This window comes from Brassica napus, chromosome C1 (genome assembly GCF_020379485.1).
Source record: "Brassica napus cultivar Da-Ae chromosome C1, Da-Ae, whole genome shotgun sequence".
Lineage (NCBI taxonomy): Eukaryota > Viridiplantae > Streptophyta > Magnoliopsida > Brassicales > Brassicaceae > Brassica > Brassica napus.
In genome coordinates, this window is record NC_063444.1 from 36426799 (window position 1) to 36443451 (window position 16653).

At 39.0% G+C, this 16653-nt stretch overlaps 1 protein-coding gene, 1 non-coding gene and 1 pseudogene across 2 annotated transcripts; 1 reads left to right on the forward strand and 2 right to left on the reverse strand.

The window, feature by feature from the left end:
* Nucleotides 1-1962: 1962 nt before the first annotated feature.
* LOC106446240 (putative E3 ubiquitin-protein ligase XBAT35) lies at nt 1963-4757 on the reverse strand. The gene is made up of 10 exons (XM_048746250.1): nt 4418-4757; nt 4222-4336; nt 4043-4123; nt 3758-3846; nt 3576-3667; nt 3349-3430; nt 3157-3259; nt 3017-3067; nt 2791-2876; nt 1963-2699 (listed from the first exon to the last, which is right to left on the reverse strand). The coding sequence occupies exons 1-10, from the start codon at nt 4517-4519 to the stop codon at nt 2175-2177; spliced, it is 1326 nt and encodes a 441-aa protein (XP_048602207.1). The 5' UTR covers nt 4520-4757; the 3' UTR covers nt 1963-2174.
* A 185-nt stretch (nt 4758-4942) lies between these two features.
* On the forward strand, nt 4943-5504 carry LOC125579973 (annotated as a pseudogene).
* Nucleotides 5505-12482: 6978 nt separating this feature from the next.
* On the reverse strand, nt 12483-12589 carry LOC125581052. Its single transcript, XR_007318763.1, has one exon. It is a non-coding gene; the product is annotated as a small nucleolar RNA R71 (small nucleolar RNA).
* Between the last annotated feature and the right edge of the window lie 4064 nt (nt 12590-16653).

Consider the following 16653-nt stretch of genomic DNA (forward strand, 5'->3'; position numbering starts at 1 on the left):
GAGAAATACATAAATTCGTTTAAAACTAACTAAAGCCCAAATACTCAGAACTGTCACTCATTTTATAGTTATTTCTACAAGTCTTCATGTATTTGTTTTAAAGGTCCAGTAAGAGCAACAAGTTTAAAAATAAAATAAAAACATATAACAAACATAATAAGGATAATAAAAATTATTACTTAATACACACAACTTACACAACTAAACTGGAGAAAAAATATCCAGAAACAAAAGGTACTCTCAACAACTTTAATATAATTTATGTACTCTCAACAGTACAAGAAACAAATTAAAAAGACAAACAAACAATAAGTATCAGTGACACAGCAAACAACAACATGAACTATATCAATCACATTACTAACACAGTTTAGTCCTTCATAAGTGGAGAACAATGCATACACAGGTCATCATCATAACTCTAACCCTATAACAATAAAAAAAACTTGAAAAACAACTCAAAACGTAAAATTCACAACTACAATAACCCTAGCAAATATTGAGATGAAACAAGAACTCTGTCCACAACCCCGCGCTGCCTCTAGTACTTATAATATGTGGAACTAGGTCGAGGTTGAAAGATTGTGTGGAATAGTTACTATATGATACATCTGGTGTGGAAATAGGTGGTTTACTCTAATACTAGGATAAGACTTGCACCTTGCGCATGGTGAGTTTATTTGTATATATTATCGATAGTTTTTTATATATTTGATCATTTTATTTATACATATACAATGTTTTTTGCTGTTATTATATAATTTCTTTCCGATGGACCGGTTCAAGTTTTATTAAAAATTGTGGAACTAAACTATAATTAATATATCATGGGTTGATCTGATTGGACATTAAACAAATTATAACAAAAAACCTTATTTTTTTTCACTGAATACATTCTTGAAAACCGTGAACACTACTGTTTCCACAATTGAATTATTTTGACCTTTATTTTTATATGGTTTTGAAAGGTTTCAGATCAACCATCGAATTGATACATGTCATTTTAATGCTTTTAGTCGAATGCTTAAGGAAAACCTACATTTTTGTAATTTAAAGTCGTTTTAAAATTTTTTAAATATAACATATAAGAAAAAACCCAACATATAAAAAAATATAACATATAAAGTTTCCTCATTTTTGTAATTTAATGTTGTTTAAAAAAATTTAAAATATAAAATATAAGGTTTTCTCATTTTTTGTAATTTAAAATCATTTTAAAAAATCTAATTTTTTATTATATGGTTAATGTGATTGTTTAATTTTTTTAATAATATAAGATTAAACAAAAATGAAGAAAGATGCAAAAATTGTTATCAAATCTTATTATCAATAGTCATTAATTGTCATATATATGTTAATCATATTAGGTAATTATGTAGCTTTTATTTAAGGAAATAATACATGTTTCTTATATTTTGGTTTAATATAATGTTTCATAGTAATTTGATTTGGACCAACATTTTTTTCAATTGATTCTTAAGCTTGCCACGTAAGTTAAATTATCATCATAATTAAGTGACACCTAAGCAGAGTCTCTTTTTAATTAATACAAACTTAATGTTACAATTTTTTAAATGATTCTCAATTAATATATAGGAGATTTGAGTTCAAACAAACAAAAAATGTAAATTTTAGAGGTGGACACATGTCACAAAAAAGCCCCGAGCAAAGTGGCAGAAGAAGATGTAAAAGTTAACTTTATATATATATATATATAGATTTCCATATTCAAAGTTGATGAAATATATTAAATTATTAAGTGGTCTTTAATGTCACTCTTTAAATAATCCTAGTAAAATCGGTCCAATTTAAAAAAAAAATCTGAAGAGCCCTCTCAACTTAGAGACGTAAACATGCTTCTCAAAGTTATCATTTAACCAATGCTCCAGAATTAATACATATGGGATAGATATAGATAGATATATTTGATTAATACAATCAATTGTAAACTACAATAGAATATGGTACGAATTCATTTTTACATTCTTCTTTCATCCAAAACCATATGTACTGTTTTACAATTCAATGTATAAAAGTATTGTTTAACAATCACAGAGAAACATGGTTCTTAATCTTGGTTGAGTAATAGAGAAAGATAGTTGCAATGGTTGAGAAAGCTTTAATCTCACAACACAATGAATGAGAGAGATCATCCCATGTGAGTTGTATCTATTTCAGACACGGTACACTTTAACGATCTGATCGATCTTGGCCCGACAGACCAGACATCCCAAGTTCTTGGATTTGATCTCAGTCAAGCACGACGTGCATCCCGCTACATGTCCGCACGGGACACAAACCGCATCCGATAGAGCGTCGAGACATACAGAACACTGTCCAGCGCTCCCGTCTTCTTTCTTTTCACCCTCTGCTGAAGGTGGTAGAGGAGACGAAGATGAGACATCTACAGGTGTTGAATCGATTGTTGGGTACTGAACTGGACCATCCGCTAAGGTTTGTACATCATCATCATCTGTCAATGGAGGAGCTGATGGTGAAGGTTCATGTACAATAACACTTTCATGGCTATTGAGACCCGAGGTGCTTGCTTTCCCTGAGGAAGGAGGAGGAGGAGGTGGTGTTGTTGAGGAACTTGCTTCATCAATGGAATGGTGATTGGCATTTGGTGTCTCACTCATAGCATGATGAAGTGGCGGCGCAGACGGTGCTGTTTGGAGAAAGTTTGAAGGATATGTTGTCTGTATATTTAACTCCATTAATGTTTCATTATATAATACAAAGAACGATGAAATGAAACATTAAATTGGCTAATATTGTTTTGACAATCACCTGAGGAATTCCTTTACATGCATCACAAAACCACTTAAGCTGCTGTTCGTCACCTTCAATGGATGGAGCGAGTCTAAGACGTATTTCTGTAATAAAAGAGAAGAAAAGCTTACAAAATATTTTAACGCAAGATCAGATAAAACAGAGATCTATTTAGTTCATGAAGGTAAAAAGTTTCTGATATGAACTAAAGATGGTTGCTAGCAACTAAACAGTGTAGACTTACGCCTAACTACTTGATGCCTACGTTTTCTTCTCTGCCTCCTGCGTCTTGGAACTATCCACCAGAATAATTTCAATCATAATCCACCACAAAGCAAGAGGTTGCATGTCAACAACATATTAAAAGCATAGCAAGAAATTTACTTGTGGAGTTCTCGACAATAATCACTGAAGTATCAGACTGCTTTGCTTTTGGTTCCTCCAAGTTTGCTTTCCACAACGGCATCACTGCGCGTGGCTGTGCATCCTGAGATTATATCATTACCACTCAAACACATAGAAAGTAAAACGTCCCGAACTTGTTCTCTTAATTGTTAAGAGTAATGATCATTGTACCTGCAAACTAGCATATATAACCAGCTCCAACTTGAAAGGCTTTGCAGGATTTCTTGAACCAGTTGGTACAATGACTACCCATCTGCAAATCATAATCTTTAGATGATTCATAAGTAGCCATGTGCAAAATGGAAAACGTTTTCCTCAGAATTCATTTTCTGTGCACACAAGCAGAGTATGACACAGAAAGAAAAGATAGACAAGGGTGAAGTATAGTGGATACTCACACTTTTCTTGAAAGAAGCTGAGGAGCAAATAAATCAAGAATGGCAGGGCCGTAAAACTCACGCATCCAACCAGAGAATAAGCAGATGGGACTCTACAGAGAATAAACAAACCCAAAATAGTTAACAATCCACAAAACAATCATATCTATCACTTACAAGTCAGCAACAACAAATGATCATACCTCAATGGCACGTACAACATTGCTGAACCCTTTGACTCTAGCGACCTCAAGTGGTGTCTGGCAATCATCATTGAGAACAAGTGGATTTGCTACCAAAGACGGGATTATACCATATGAGATACTCCTTCCGTTTTAGTTCAATTATTGTTTTAGATTTGTGCGCACATATTAAGATAATATTTAATTTGTATATTTTCTAAAACAACACTTATTTGGAAACAAAAATTTAAAAACTAGGGAGTATCAAACTCAAAGTATAAGTTGTAAGAGATAATAAACACATACCACCATGGGAAAGAAGTAACTTAACGGTATTCTCAAAACCTCTTTTAGCAGCATGGTGCAGAGGAGTCCCTGCATGGCGAGCTTATAACCAACAAGAGAGAGGGAGAGAGAGAGAGAGAGAAACCACGTTAGCTATAAGTACTCAACGTTCTTTATGATCCTAACCAGCTCTTAAGTACCTGGACAATAAGCATTGACATTAGCGCCTAACTCGATCAAAGTCTCGGCGACGTCATAAAGCTCAGAGTTCATGCAAGCCATGATCAAAGGCGTTTTCCCTTCTCTATCCATCCACTTCAATCCCAAAATCACACAAATTACGTAAAAACCCTAATTTACGAGCATTTCAATAACAATCAATCAATGGAATTGAACCTCGAGGTCTGCTCTTTCACGATGAAGAGATTGAATCCCTTCAGAGTTACCGTAGCTCACTTGCTCAAACAGCAATTTCCCTTTCGATTGCTGTTGCCCCATTTTTCCTTCGCTGAAAGAAAGGAGGAATAATTGATTATACAGAGTCCAGAAGAAAAAATATCGTCTTTGGTAGTTGAATAGATCCTGAAATTTTCTCAGGAAACAATAAGAGAAGAAGAAATATATTTAATGAGACAGTTGGGAGAAAGTTAAGTCAGTTCAGAGTTAAGACTTTGTGTAAACGTTTCCACATAGTTTGCTAGATTTTGTTAAATAGTCCCTATCTTATAGATGATTTCAAATTTTTTACCCACTAATTATTTTTTGAGAACTTGTTAATCCATTTGTTTTTTGATGCGTGTGTATTTTTGTGTCAAGAAACAAAAGGAATTAGGTCTCTGAGAGGATATAATTAGGGTTGGATCTTTCTCAGCTCGTACGTTGCTTGGCCTGGCTTACTAAATTTATTTAATCACAGCCTCTATGGAGTGGGGAAACTTTCCAAGGGATTTGACAGAGGAGATTCTCTATAGGGTTCCTGCTAAATCTCTGTCACGGTTTCGATCAGCTTCAAAACAATCGCACGCTCTATTAAAATCTTGGAGATTTGCTAGGAAACACTCAGCTTGTACACAAAAGGAGGAGCCTCTGAGTATCATGTTGATTGATTATAAGGTATTCTTAGTAAGGATCAATCTCCATGGACTGCAGCACAACGATGTTTCTCCATCTGTAAGGTAGCATATCATTTCAACCTTAATGCTTCACCAGTCGCTATAGATAACGTCTTTCACTGTGACGGCTTATTGCTATGCACCATAAAGGATAACAAAACTCGTGTTTCGGAATCCATGGTCAGGGGAAACCAAGTGGACTTGACCTAGAGACATCTACAAGTGGGACGACTACTATGCTCTCGGTTACGATAACAAGTTCTCCCGCAAGCAGTACAAAATCTTGAGAATGGATCTTCAAGTGATATTACCAATCAAAAATGAGTACGAGATTATATGAGTTAACCACTAATTCTTGGAGAGTACTGTAACGACCCCGATTTTGGTTTAGTAGCTCATGGTTTGATTTAATTTATTTGATTGAGCCTAACCATTAATGAACCGAGTTATATACCCATGTGTATATATCATAGTTCTACCACCTTGCGCTATCATCGTTACCCATCTCCTTCACTTCCTTGTTTTATCGTTTATCACCATGGATCTCGTGATGGAGATGCTTGGAACGTTTAACCAACAGAAGGAGTAGCAACACCGGAGCCACCATTCATCACAAACCACCGCTCGTTTGATCCATAACTCGATGGGGATTAGTCGTGTGCTACTGCCACCATGAGTCACCACCATCACCATCGTTGATCGGAGTCACCTTCGTGGCATTGGGAGCACCATTGTTGCTTTAGTTGGAGTTAAAGTAATGGAAACAAGAAGTTAAGGTGTAGAGAAGTGATGTGCTACCCCGGATCTATGGCGTCCACCCCCACCAACCACACGAGCCGGAGTTGTTGAACCGAGAGGTTAAGACGTGGAGAAGACGCACGAGACCGGAGCCGTCGTATCATACCACCACCACCAGCATCACCGGGCCATGCCATTGCCGTTGGTCATAGTAGATGGAGCCCGTATTGTTAAACGTGATAGTTAAGTGGTATCTCATTTATTACTTGTCTCGCAAGTAATCTTGGTATCATAAACCTTAAACGTGTCATGTCATGCGTAGGAAGCAATCTGGACTTTAGTGTAGCTTGTTAAAGAAGTAATTCTTTCTAAAAGTCTAGACCGAGTCTTAATGGACAGAGTATCAGTAACCGAATCCATCTCCAATTTTGGCTAAGGTGAGGGTCTACTTCCGAACTTCTCGTACACGGCATAGGGACTTGAATAAGTATAATTTATTTTTAATGTATTCCGTCTGTGTGAAATCAAGTCTGCCATTGCTTGTTTAATTTTTAGGTTCTTTGCTTAAACCGGATATAGGGGTCTAGATGGTTCGACGTGATTGTTTCATTTAGAATTGGTGAATAAAAGTAATTGTTTATGAGGAGTCATGAGATTGTTAGCCGAATACAGAGATGTACTTTTGTAGGTCGGGTGTTTGTGTTGAGGTTTGCTACGGTCAGCTTAGTCGACCTGTTGACAGTAGCCTAGAGGTCGATAAGCGTCTCCGGACGGTGTGTATGGGCATTAGTCCTATACAAGAAGCCTCTTATAGGGGGAGACCTTTATTTGGGGGTGTGTGGGCACTTACCCGGTAACTAGGGATCTTGTTTGTTTCTTGGGTACTTTAGGTGTCATGGTTATCATATGTTAGGATTAAATTATATTTATTCGGAGTGCTATGTCCAAATCCATGGACTTCGGGTTTAGCATCCCATACCTCACTGAGTGACTCCCTTGTTACTCACTCCTCTTTCTTCCCCATTTCAGGTGAGACAGATGAGTATATGATATTTCGACGGATTGGTGCTACTGGGCTTTTTATTCGATTTTTATTTGGGCTAAGAATGAGTGAAAGTTGTGTATATGGGCTATTTTATTATGAGGTATTGTTGGTGGCACGCTGTTCTCCAGATAGTAGGTGACAGGTGTCACAAGTACTTGGTGTAGTGATTGGTTTTTATCACAATATAGTCGTGGCATCTCTGTGAAGGGAAATACTTATTGGCTTGCTACTCAACCACAGAGTCCACACAGTAATTTCTTACTCAGTTCTGATTTTTCAGCCAAGAGATTTCATAATCTATCTCTGCCTCAGCCTTTTCCATTTAATATATCAGCTTTATCTGTATTTAAAGATGAACAGCTTTGTCTGTTAGGCAGTTTTTACAATGAAGATACTTTACATGTATGGGTGAAACACTAGTCCTGGATCGGTCATGTCATGGAAGGTCCTAACAGTGAAAGCCAAAAGTGGGGAGAACAAAGCTGTAATGTATTGCAATCATTACACGAACCACAACAAAATATTACACGTTGTAGGAGGAAATAAAGACATGCAAGTGGATCCTCTTGATCTAAGTTCTACAATCAGACCATCTTCTTACCCACATCTTCTGAATTATGTTCCAAGTTTGGCTCAAATAAGAAAAGGTACACTTCTTGGGAGACGCAAAAGGGAAGAGCAAAGCATGTGATTTGTAACGGTCTCTTTTCTTGTTTTAATTAGTTAAATATGATCAATATATGTTCCTTGCGTATGTGTTATTGCTAGAGTGATTCTATGATTTGCATGGGCAGAGTTTAAAAAGTTACAGTCAATGGATAATGAAAACCTTAGGCCAAGACAACAGAACTCGATAGTGAGCATATAAGGCTATATAACTCGGGATCATCTATTCACTAAGGTCTTTGTATGGAGTTTGGTGTCACAAAATCTACTTTCTTTGTGTTGATTTTGAATCTTATTATAGAGTTCTCCCAAATATTTTACTTTTATCTTTGAGTTTGAGGATCTTGAATGAAAGAATATCATAAAACTGAACGGTCTCTCTTTAAATATTGGTTTGCATTACACAAGATATTATAATCACTTCATGTCATGTCCCATTGTGATATTGGCATACTCATTAATCCAAAAACCTGTGTTTTAAATGGCGCCTTTTGTGCCAAGGCGCAAGGCGCACTAAGGCGACAGTCCTATCCCCGCCATGCACCTCCTAGGCTAGGGTATGGTGGTCCGTAAGGCGCGCCCCATGGAGCTCTTTGGCCATAAGGTGAAAATATCAAAGGCGATGCAAAGGCGCGCCCCATGGACTAAACCAGGTATGAAACCCTACTACCTTAATTAATAACCAATCTTAGACGTCTAAAATACTTAGGAGATTCGGAATCTTAAACGTCTAAATACCTATGAAAACCCTAGCTTCCTCTTTATAAAAGACAAGTTACATAACTTAACAAAAACATAGATCTCAAGTTTTTTTGCTTAAGGTTAGAGTACTCTCTACTCTTTCTAATCTCGTATGTGCTTCATCTTATTATAAATTCTTGTGTTGCTTTGTCACAGATTAGAACGCACTGTGGTTGCTTGGTCGGAGTTAACAACACGCGGTTAGTCTATGACTCTCTGTACTTTCGTTTTATATCATTTTTTTTCTCTTTTTTCTCTTAATTCTGTCTTAGCTTTGATCACAGTCTAATTTTAAATAACTGACGTCTTACTAATATACTTACCGGCTTTTGAATTGAGTGTACTCGTGTATGATCAGTCTTGTTTTTGTCTCATGCTCTTTACATGTATATTATAGTTTTTGTCTCATGCTCTTTACGTGTATATTATAAGTTTATAACCAACGGTCAATACTATTGACAATACTCAAATAGTAATTATTTTGTTATGTTTTTCCTTTGATCAGAGTTTCAATGTCTGAGGCTACACGTCCTGGAAGTGATCCAGGAAGAAAATATGGAACCATGTTGAATAACAATTCTAACTCTTGGAAGTGTATCTTCTGTATGAAGGACTTTCATGGTGGGATTTCACGTCTCAAGCAACACTTAAGAGAGGACCATAGGAATGCCAAAGTTTGTAAAGTATGTCCACCACATGTGAGAGAGGATTTAAACAGACACAAGAAGATGAAGGATGACGAGATAGCGTAACATGGTTCTCCAAGTAGAAGAAGAAGGTCTTGACGAGTATGATGAAGACGGCGAGAAGGAAAGTCAGCCGCGATGGTCTGTCCATGCTAAGAAGAGGAGAGTTAGAGGTCCATTGGACAGGTATGTGACTACTCTTCTGCCTGATATTTTTGCAAGCAAGGAAAGATAGAAAGAGTGTTCTTGGAGCTTGTGATAAAGATTTAAAGGAAACTGTATGTTGAGGTATCACTAGGTGGGTTTTGTATGCTGGTCTTGTGTTCAATGCAGTCAACTGTCCTAGTTTTGGCAAGATGATTAAGTTAATTGGGGAATATGGAGTACGATTAAAACCACCAACCATGTATGAATTAAGAGTTCCACTGTTTACTAAAGAAGTGCAGAACACTTTGTCCAAATTGAGGAGAACAAAAACAAGTGGGCTAGTAAAGGTTGTTCACTTATGTTTGATGGTTGGCATGATTCAGTGGCTAAGAAAGACATTGTCAACTTCCTAGTTAATTCCCCTAAAGGTTCTGTTTTCATGAAGTTGAAAGAAGTCTCAGAAGTGGTGAAAGATGCGACATTGTTGTTTAAGATGCTAGATGAGATGGTTGAGGAGATTGGAGAAGCTTATATGTAGTTCAAGTTATCACAGACAATGCAAAGAACTACATAAAATCTGGTATGTATGATCCGAACCAATATTTTATATTCAACATTTTTTTTTCTTTGTTTTAACACTTTACATTTAAATTTAGGAAAATTGCTTGAAGCAAAAAGATCGCAATTCTACTCGACTTCATATGCTGCAAATTGCATTGATCTAATGTTGGAGGACATTGGAGAAATCCCAGCATTTGAAGAATGCCATGAAAAATGCATGTTCATGAATGGATATCTACAGCCATGTCCCTCTTGTGAACATGATGAGGAAATTTACCAAGCAAAGGAATCTGCACAGACCGGCTATAACAAGGTTTGCTACTTCTTGCATAACCATGACTCAGTTTCTCAAACAACAGAAGCCTTTAAGGGATATGGTCAATTCTGCTGAATGGAGCGAGTCTAAATGGCCCAAAGAAGCTGGAGCCAAAAAAGTTAGACAGTATCGTATGCAAGCGAGCTTTTGGAGGAATATTCGACGTGCTCTAAAGCTCATGACTCCTCTTGTAAAAGTACTTAGGATGGTTGATGGAGAGAAAAAACCAGCTATGGGATGCATTTATGCAGCCATGGACATGGCAAAAGAGACAAGCACAAAGGATTTCAAGTGGATGATATCTTGCATATTTCCATTGTTTTATCCATTCATCTATGTGCATTTTGATCATATAGACTAGGATTTAGCCATGTTTAGGTTGCATTTTGCATACATGAGTCTTTATCAGGTATTGGAGTACCACATGGAGTTCTCGGAGACATTTGGGTGTATTTGGAGCTCGAAAGAGGTGTAAAGATGATCATTGGACGAGCAGAGCGTTGGGAGCGATTTCCTGGAGCGACACCGTCAAGTCGCTCTGACCTGCCTTATCAGAGCGACCTTACCAGAGCGATGCAGAGAAGTCGCTCGCCATTTCATCCCGGTGGAAGCCGAAAACTGACCCGGAGCGACCTATCAGAGCGACCTCTCAGAGCGACCAACGGAGGTCGCTCCCGAAGCCTGGAGCGACCTTACCAGAGCAACGTGGAGAAGTCGCTCGTGTTTTCATTGCTCGGAGACACGAAAACGGGCCCGGAGCGACGTCTCGCAGCGACCCCTCCAGGTCACTCCCGAAGCCTGGAGCGACCTCTCGGAGCGACTACTGGAGGTCGCTACGCGCCTATTGTTTGCTCGAATTCATGTTTACTCAAGGGCCTTTTGGTCATTTCATTATGCACGTTTTTTACTTTCTAAACCTATGTTTAAGTATCTTTTGTAAGCCATCAGGGGCTGATTATCTTTATCTTTGAGGAAACAACCAAAAACCTCTTCGGAAAAGTTTATCTCTTTGATTCATTTGATCATATGTTATCCTGTTGATTTCTAATCTATTATCTGTATTTCTCTACATGATTAATCTGAAATCCAATATGAGTTTAAGAGGAATCATGAAGAGTAGTGAGTAATCACCTTTTGAATTCATGGGTTAGGGAGATTGAAGGTGATTAGGTTAGTTCTAGGATGTTTTAGTGTAGATCATTCTTGTTCCTTGCTAGTAGAGTATTCATAATGCATCTTCTGAGTTGGCCACTCAAAAGTTGATCTTTAGACATTTACCACCCACAAGGTGTTTGATGAAATGTCTGAGACAACTCTCATAAGCTTTTAACATACGTTACCAAAGACATTTGTTGTTAAAGGTGTTAAGATAGCCAATAGACTTGTTAGTAATGATTGCTTTCATATTATTCAACCAAAGACATTTGATGTTTGAGATATGTTAGCAAATGAGCATTTATCTAGACATAGAGCTTGCTTAAAATTGTGTCTAGGCTTAAGGTCGATAGTTTGATTGATAATTTGCCATCCTTAGTTTGATACTTGATCACCCAAGGTCTAATCCCTATGCCCATGAGTTCTCTTTTCCCTTAGTCAAGAAAGTATCATTCTGTAATTGCTTTCTAGTATTAGTAGTAGTTTAAAACTCATCTAAATCATTGATTGCACTTAGATTAAGTGAGTACTTGCATTCTCGGTGCTTTGATATCCCTCAGAACTGGTTCGACAATCATTTATACTACAATATTTATCTTAGGAGCCTTGAAAACTCCTAAAATCAAATTGGCGCCGTTGCCGAATTCTGAGTGGATTTGAACATTGAGATTTAGTCACTTGCTTGAGACTAAGTCATTTTAATTTTGTTTTGTTACTGATTCTTCTTCTTCACCTACCTTTAACTTTCAGGTGTATGAACTTGAGGAGCATGGGTCCATCAAACCTAGTTCCAATAGTAGCAGACATCAGAGCTTTAGAGAGGGAGTGTGCTAGAGCTAGAAGAGAAGAAGAACAACAAGCCCACTTGCAGAGATTGGATATTGATATGGCAGATCCACCGCAAGGGGCAGAACACCAACCGCGGGCAGCTCGACCCATTGGTACTTATGACCGGTCCATCACTCATGGTCATAGACTGGGAATCCGAGCACCGGCTGTGGCAGCCAACAACTTTGAGGTCAGGTCAGGACTCCTCAACGTGATCGAGAACAACAAATATCATGGCTTGGCTTTAGAGGACCCATTTGATCACTTGGACAGGTTCGACAGCTACTGTGGGTTGTCAAAAACCAATGGTGTGTCAGAGGATGCCTTAAAGCTGAAGTTATTCCCTTTCTCTTTGGTGGATAAGGCGCGTCAGTGGGAGAAGTCCCTACCCAGCGACTCTATCACCACTTGGGATGACTGCAAGAAAGCATTCTTGGAGAAGTTCTTCTCTACTTCAAGAATTGCTAAGCTGAGAAATGAGATCTCCAGCTTTCAACAGAAGGGCTTGGAAGGATTCAGTGAAGCCTGGGAGAGATTCAAGGGCTACCAAGCTCAATGTCCTCACCATGGTTTCTCTAAGGAAAGCCTGTTGAGCACATTCTACAGGGGAGCTCTTCCTAAGTACAGAGCCAGATTGGATACATCTAGCAATGGGTTCTTCTTGGGAAGAACTGAGGAAGATGCAGAGGAGCTGGTTGACAACATGGTGAAGAGTGATGCAGTCTACAGTGCAGACCACGACAGAGGCAGTAGGGGTGATGATAAGCAGACGAGGAAAGAGATCAAAGCTTTGGAAGACAAGATCGACCTACTCATTGCTGAAAAAGCCACCCAAGAGCAGCTGAAGTTTGTTGGTAACTCCAAGCAGGATGATCCACCTGCTGTCAATGAGGTTGAGGGTTTGGAAGGTCCAGAGGAGTTGTGTTTCATTAACAACAATGGTTGCTGGTACAGAAAAGAGCCCAACTTTCAGTACATCAACTACCAACAGAAATCCTACCCCAACAACCAACAAAGTAGTTATCCGCCTAGAAACAACCAGCAAGACAGCTATCAGCCTCACCAAAACCCCTCGTCTGGTTCCTCTGCTCCTCAAGAGAGCAGCACTGATACCTTACTGAAACAAATCTTGGAGTCTCAGACTAGAAGTGAGAAGCATGTTGGTTATGGGTTGAAGAACCTTCATTCCAAGATTGATGGGAGCTACAATGAGCTCAACAACAAATTCTCACATCTTGCTTCTGCGGTCAAGAATTTAGAGAATCAGTTTGCTTCCATGAACACTCACCAGAATCGCCAGCAAGGATCTCTACCTGGAAAATCTGACCAAAACCCCAAGGAGGCCAAAGCTATCACCCTTAGGAGTGGTAAGCAGTTACCTCCTACAACCCTCACCAGGGATGCTGAGAAACTAGGTGAGGAGGTGGCCATCAACTTAGATGATGAAGTGGTGATTGTTGATGAGAAAACCAATGATGAAATCTTGGAGAAGATAGTGGAAGCCAAAGGTAAAGGAAAGGTTGGGGAAGAGAAGAAAACAGTGAAAGATGGTGAAGTTGTTGCTCCAGCAAGTGAGAATTCTTTTGTCCCTCCTCCCTATGAACCCAAACTTCCATTTCTTGGTAGATTCAAGAGGCAGCTGCTAGAGAAATACAAAGCTCTGTTTGAGAAGCAAATGAGTGAAGCTCAGGTTGCAATGCCCATCATCGATGCTTTCATGTTGATTCCTCAATACAACAAGTTCCTGAAAGATGTTGTAGCTGCAAAGAAGAAGGAAATGGAAAGCATGATGATTCTTACCCATGAGTGCAGTGCCATCATCCAGAGGCTTGATGTTCCAGAGAAGTTAGAGGATCCAGGATGCTTCACACTACCTTGTGCTCTTGGACCTATGGTATTTGAGAAATGTCTCTGCGATTTGGGAGCAATGTCAGCTTGATGCCTTTGTCTGTTGCAAAGAAGCTTGGATTCACTCAGTACAAGAAGTGTAGACTCTCTCTGGTGTTAGCTGATCGTTCAGTGAAGTACCCTGTGGGCATCTTAGAGGACCTCCCTGTGAAGACTGGAAGGTATGAGATACCTACAGATTTTGTGGTGCTTGAGATGGGTGAGGAGGCTCAAGACCCATTGATTCTTGGAAGGCCATTCTTAGCTACAGTAGGAGCAATTGTTAATGTGAAAGAGGGCACGATTGATCTCCATTTGGGTAAAGGGCATGTTCTCCACTTTGACATCAAGGGGAAAATGAAGAAACCAACTGTGTTCGGGCAAGCCTTCCACATTGAAGAGATGGGCACTCCTGCTGATGAGCACCTTGAAGAGTTACCACCTGAGGACGACGAGGAGGGAGCATCTCCCTCTACTCATTCCCCATAGAAGGTAACTCACTACTTTCCCTTGTATATACCATTTCGTTTTTGCATATTAGTTTTCTCTTTTTGGGTATCTCTCTCTCTTTGACAACACAGAGACTGTGTCATTTAAGTTTGGGGGAGGTACCAAGTATTTGATCATGTTTGCTTTGATGTTGTTTCATTGAGTCATGCATTGCATACCTATTTGCATATAAATAAAAAAATCATTTAGTCTGCATCATTTGCAATTTCTAGGAGAGTCTAGAGCATATAGGTTGCATTCACTTGCATTGGGAGCAATGATTTTAAATGCCTTGTAAAGAACACTACTTTGCACCTGAGTAGCTTATGCACCTCTCAAAAAGACTTGTATGCTTCGAGCCTTGAAAACTCTTCCTGAAACTTGTTGATTGCTGAAACTCAACCTTTGAAGCCAACTACAACCTTGTTTGAACTAAACGAACTTAATGCTTCTTGCTTATGGTCCCTTGTGTACTGAGTCATGGATATACACACTTGAGTTGTCACATTCTTTATGCCAATCTTTTTGACAAACTCGAGTGGTACACCATTCCCAAAACCCTTCCCTCCTTTTGAGCTTTCATTATTTGATGAGTGAGGCCTTTTTCGGAAAGCCTTACATGTGCATAATGTTGAGAGTATCGGGAACGACAATGCTTGGTCTTCATTCTTGCTAGATTAGGCACTCTATTGTCTAGCTATAGGTGGGGGTGAGTGTGGTTACTATGGTTTGGAAGCATGAAGAGTTCGAAGGAAAAGAGTAGACTCTTTGTGTTTAAATGGATAATCTTATTGGAATTAATAGATAAACGTCTAGCTCGAGTTTATGAAAAGTCTTGGTCCCCGAAAAAAATATATATATATATAAAAAAAAAAAAAAAAAAAAAAAAAATAAAGAAAAAGGGGCTAGCAAAGTTGTTTAGAGCTAAGATTTGTTTAGAAGTTGAGAAAATCCTTTATAGATTTCAAAGAAAAAGAGTTTTATGTGCAAATTATTCTTGGGATCTTTTGGTGAGAGATGGGAGTTGGGTTTGACATTGGAAAGTGATTGTGTAACTTGTACGTTTGGGAAAAGGGTAGAACAATGGAGATTGAGCATTGTATGCATGAGTTGGTCTCTTTCTTAGATATATTATGTGCAATGTCAAGGCTACTTGTTTTGAGAGTAAACCACTTTAAAAGATCATGGATTTTGAACCTCTTGGCCCACTTGAATAAAAGTCTTCCCTTACGCAACCAAATGATTTGGACCAATTGACCATTTGCAAGAATTCACCTGATGTTTTATGCTTAATGAATGTGAGAGTTGGTTGATTTGAATGTTTGGATGCTTGATGATGAGTGTAAGGGTAAAAGGAGTTGAGATAGGCCTAGAGAAGCTAGAGTGTAATAAGAGAGTGTGCTCACGTTGGATTAGATGTTGAATTGAGTGCTAGTTGTGTTTCTTTTGGCTATGAGATCCCACTTTCAAACCTCTCTCCCTATGAGTTCTAGAAAGTTCACTTGTGGACAAGTAAAAGAACAAGTTTGGGGGAGTTGATATCATCCATATTTCCATTGTTTTATCCATTCACCCATGTGCATTTTGATCATATAGACTAGGATTTAGCCATGTTTAGGTTGCATTTTGCATACATGAGTCTTTATAAGGTATTGGAGTACCACATGGAGTTCTCGGAGACATTTGGGTGTATTTGGAGCTCGAAAGAGGTGTAAAGATGATCATTGGACGAGCAGAGCGTTGGGAGCGACTTCCCAGAGCGACACCGTCAAGTCGCTCTGACCTGCCTTATCAGAGCGACCTTACCAGAGCGATGCGGAGAAGTCGCTCGCCATTTCATCCCGGTGGAAGCCGAAAACTGACCCGGAGCGACCTATCAGAGCGACCACTCAGAGCGATCAACGGAGGTCGCTCCCGAAGCCTGGAGCGACCTTACTAGAGCGACGTGGAGAAGTCGCTCGAGTTTTCATCGCTCGGAGACACGAAAATGGGCCTGGAGCGACGTCTCGCAGCGACCCCTCCAGGTCGCTCCCGAAGCCTGGAGCGACCTCTCGGAGCGACTATTGGAGGTCGCTGCGCGCCTATTGTTTGCTCGAATTCATGTTTACTCAAGGGCCTTTTGGTCATTTCGTTATGCACGTTTTTTACTTTCTAAACCTATGTTTAAGTATCTTTTGTAAGCCATCAGGGGCTGATTATCTTTATCTTTGAGGAAACCACCAAAAACCTCTTTGGAAAAGTTCATCTCTTTGATTCATTTG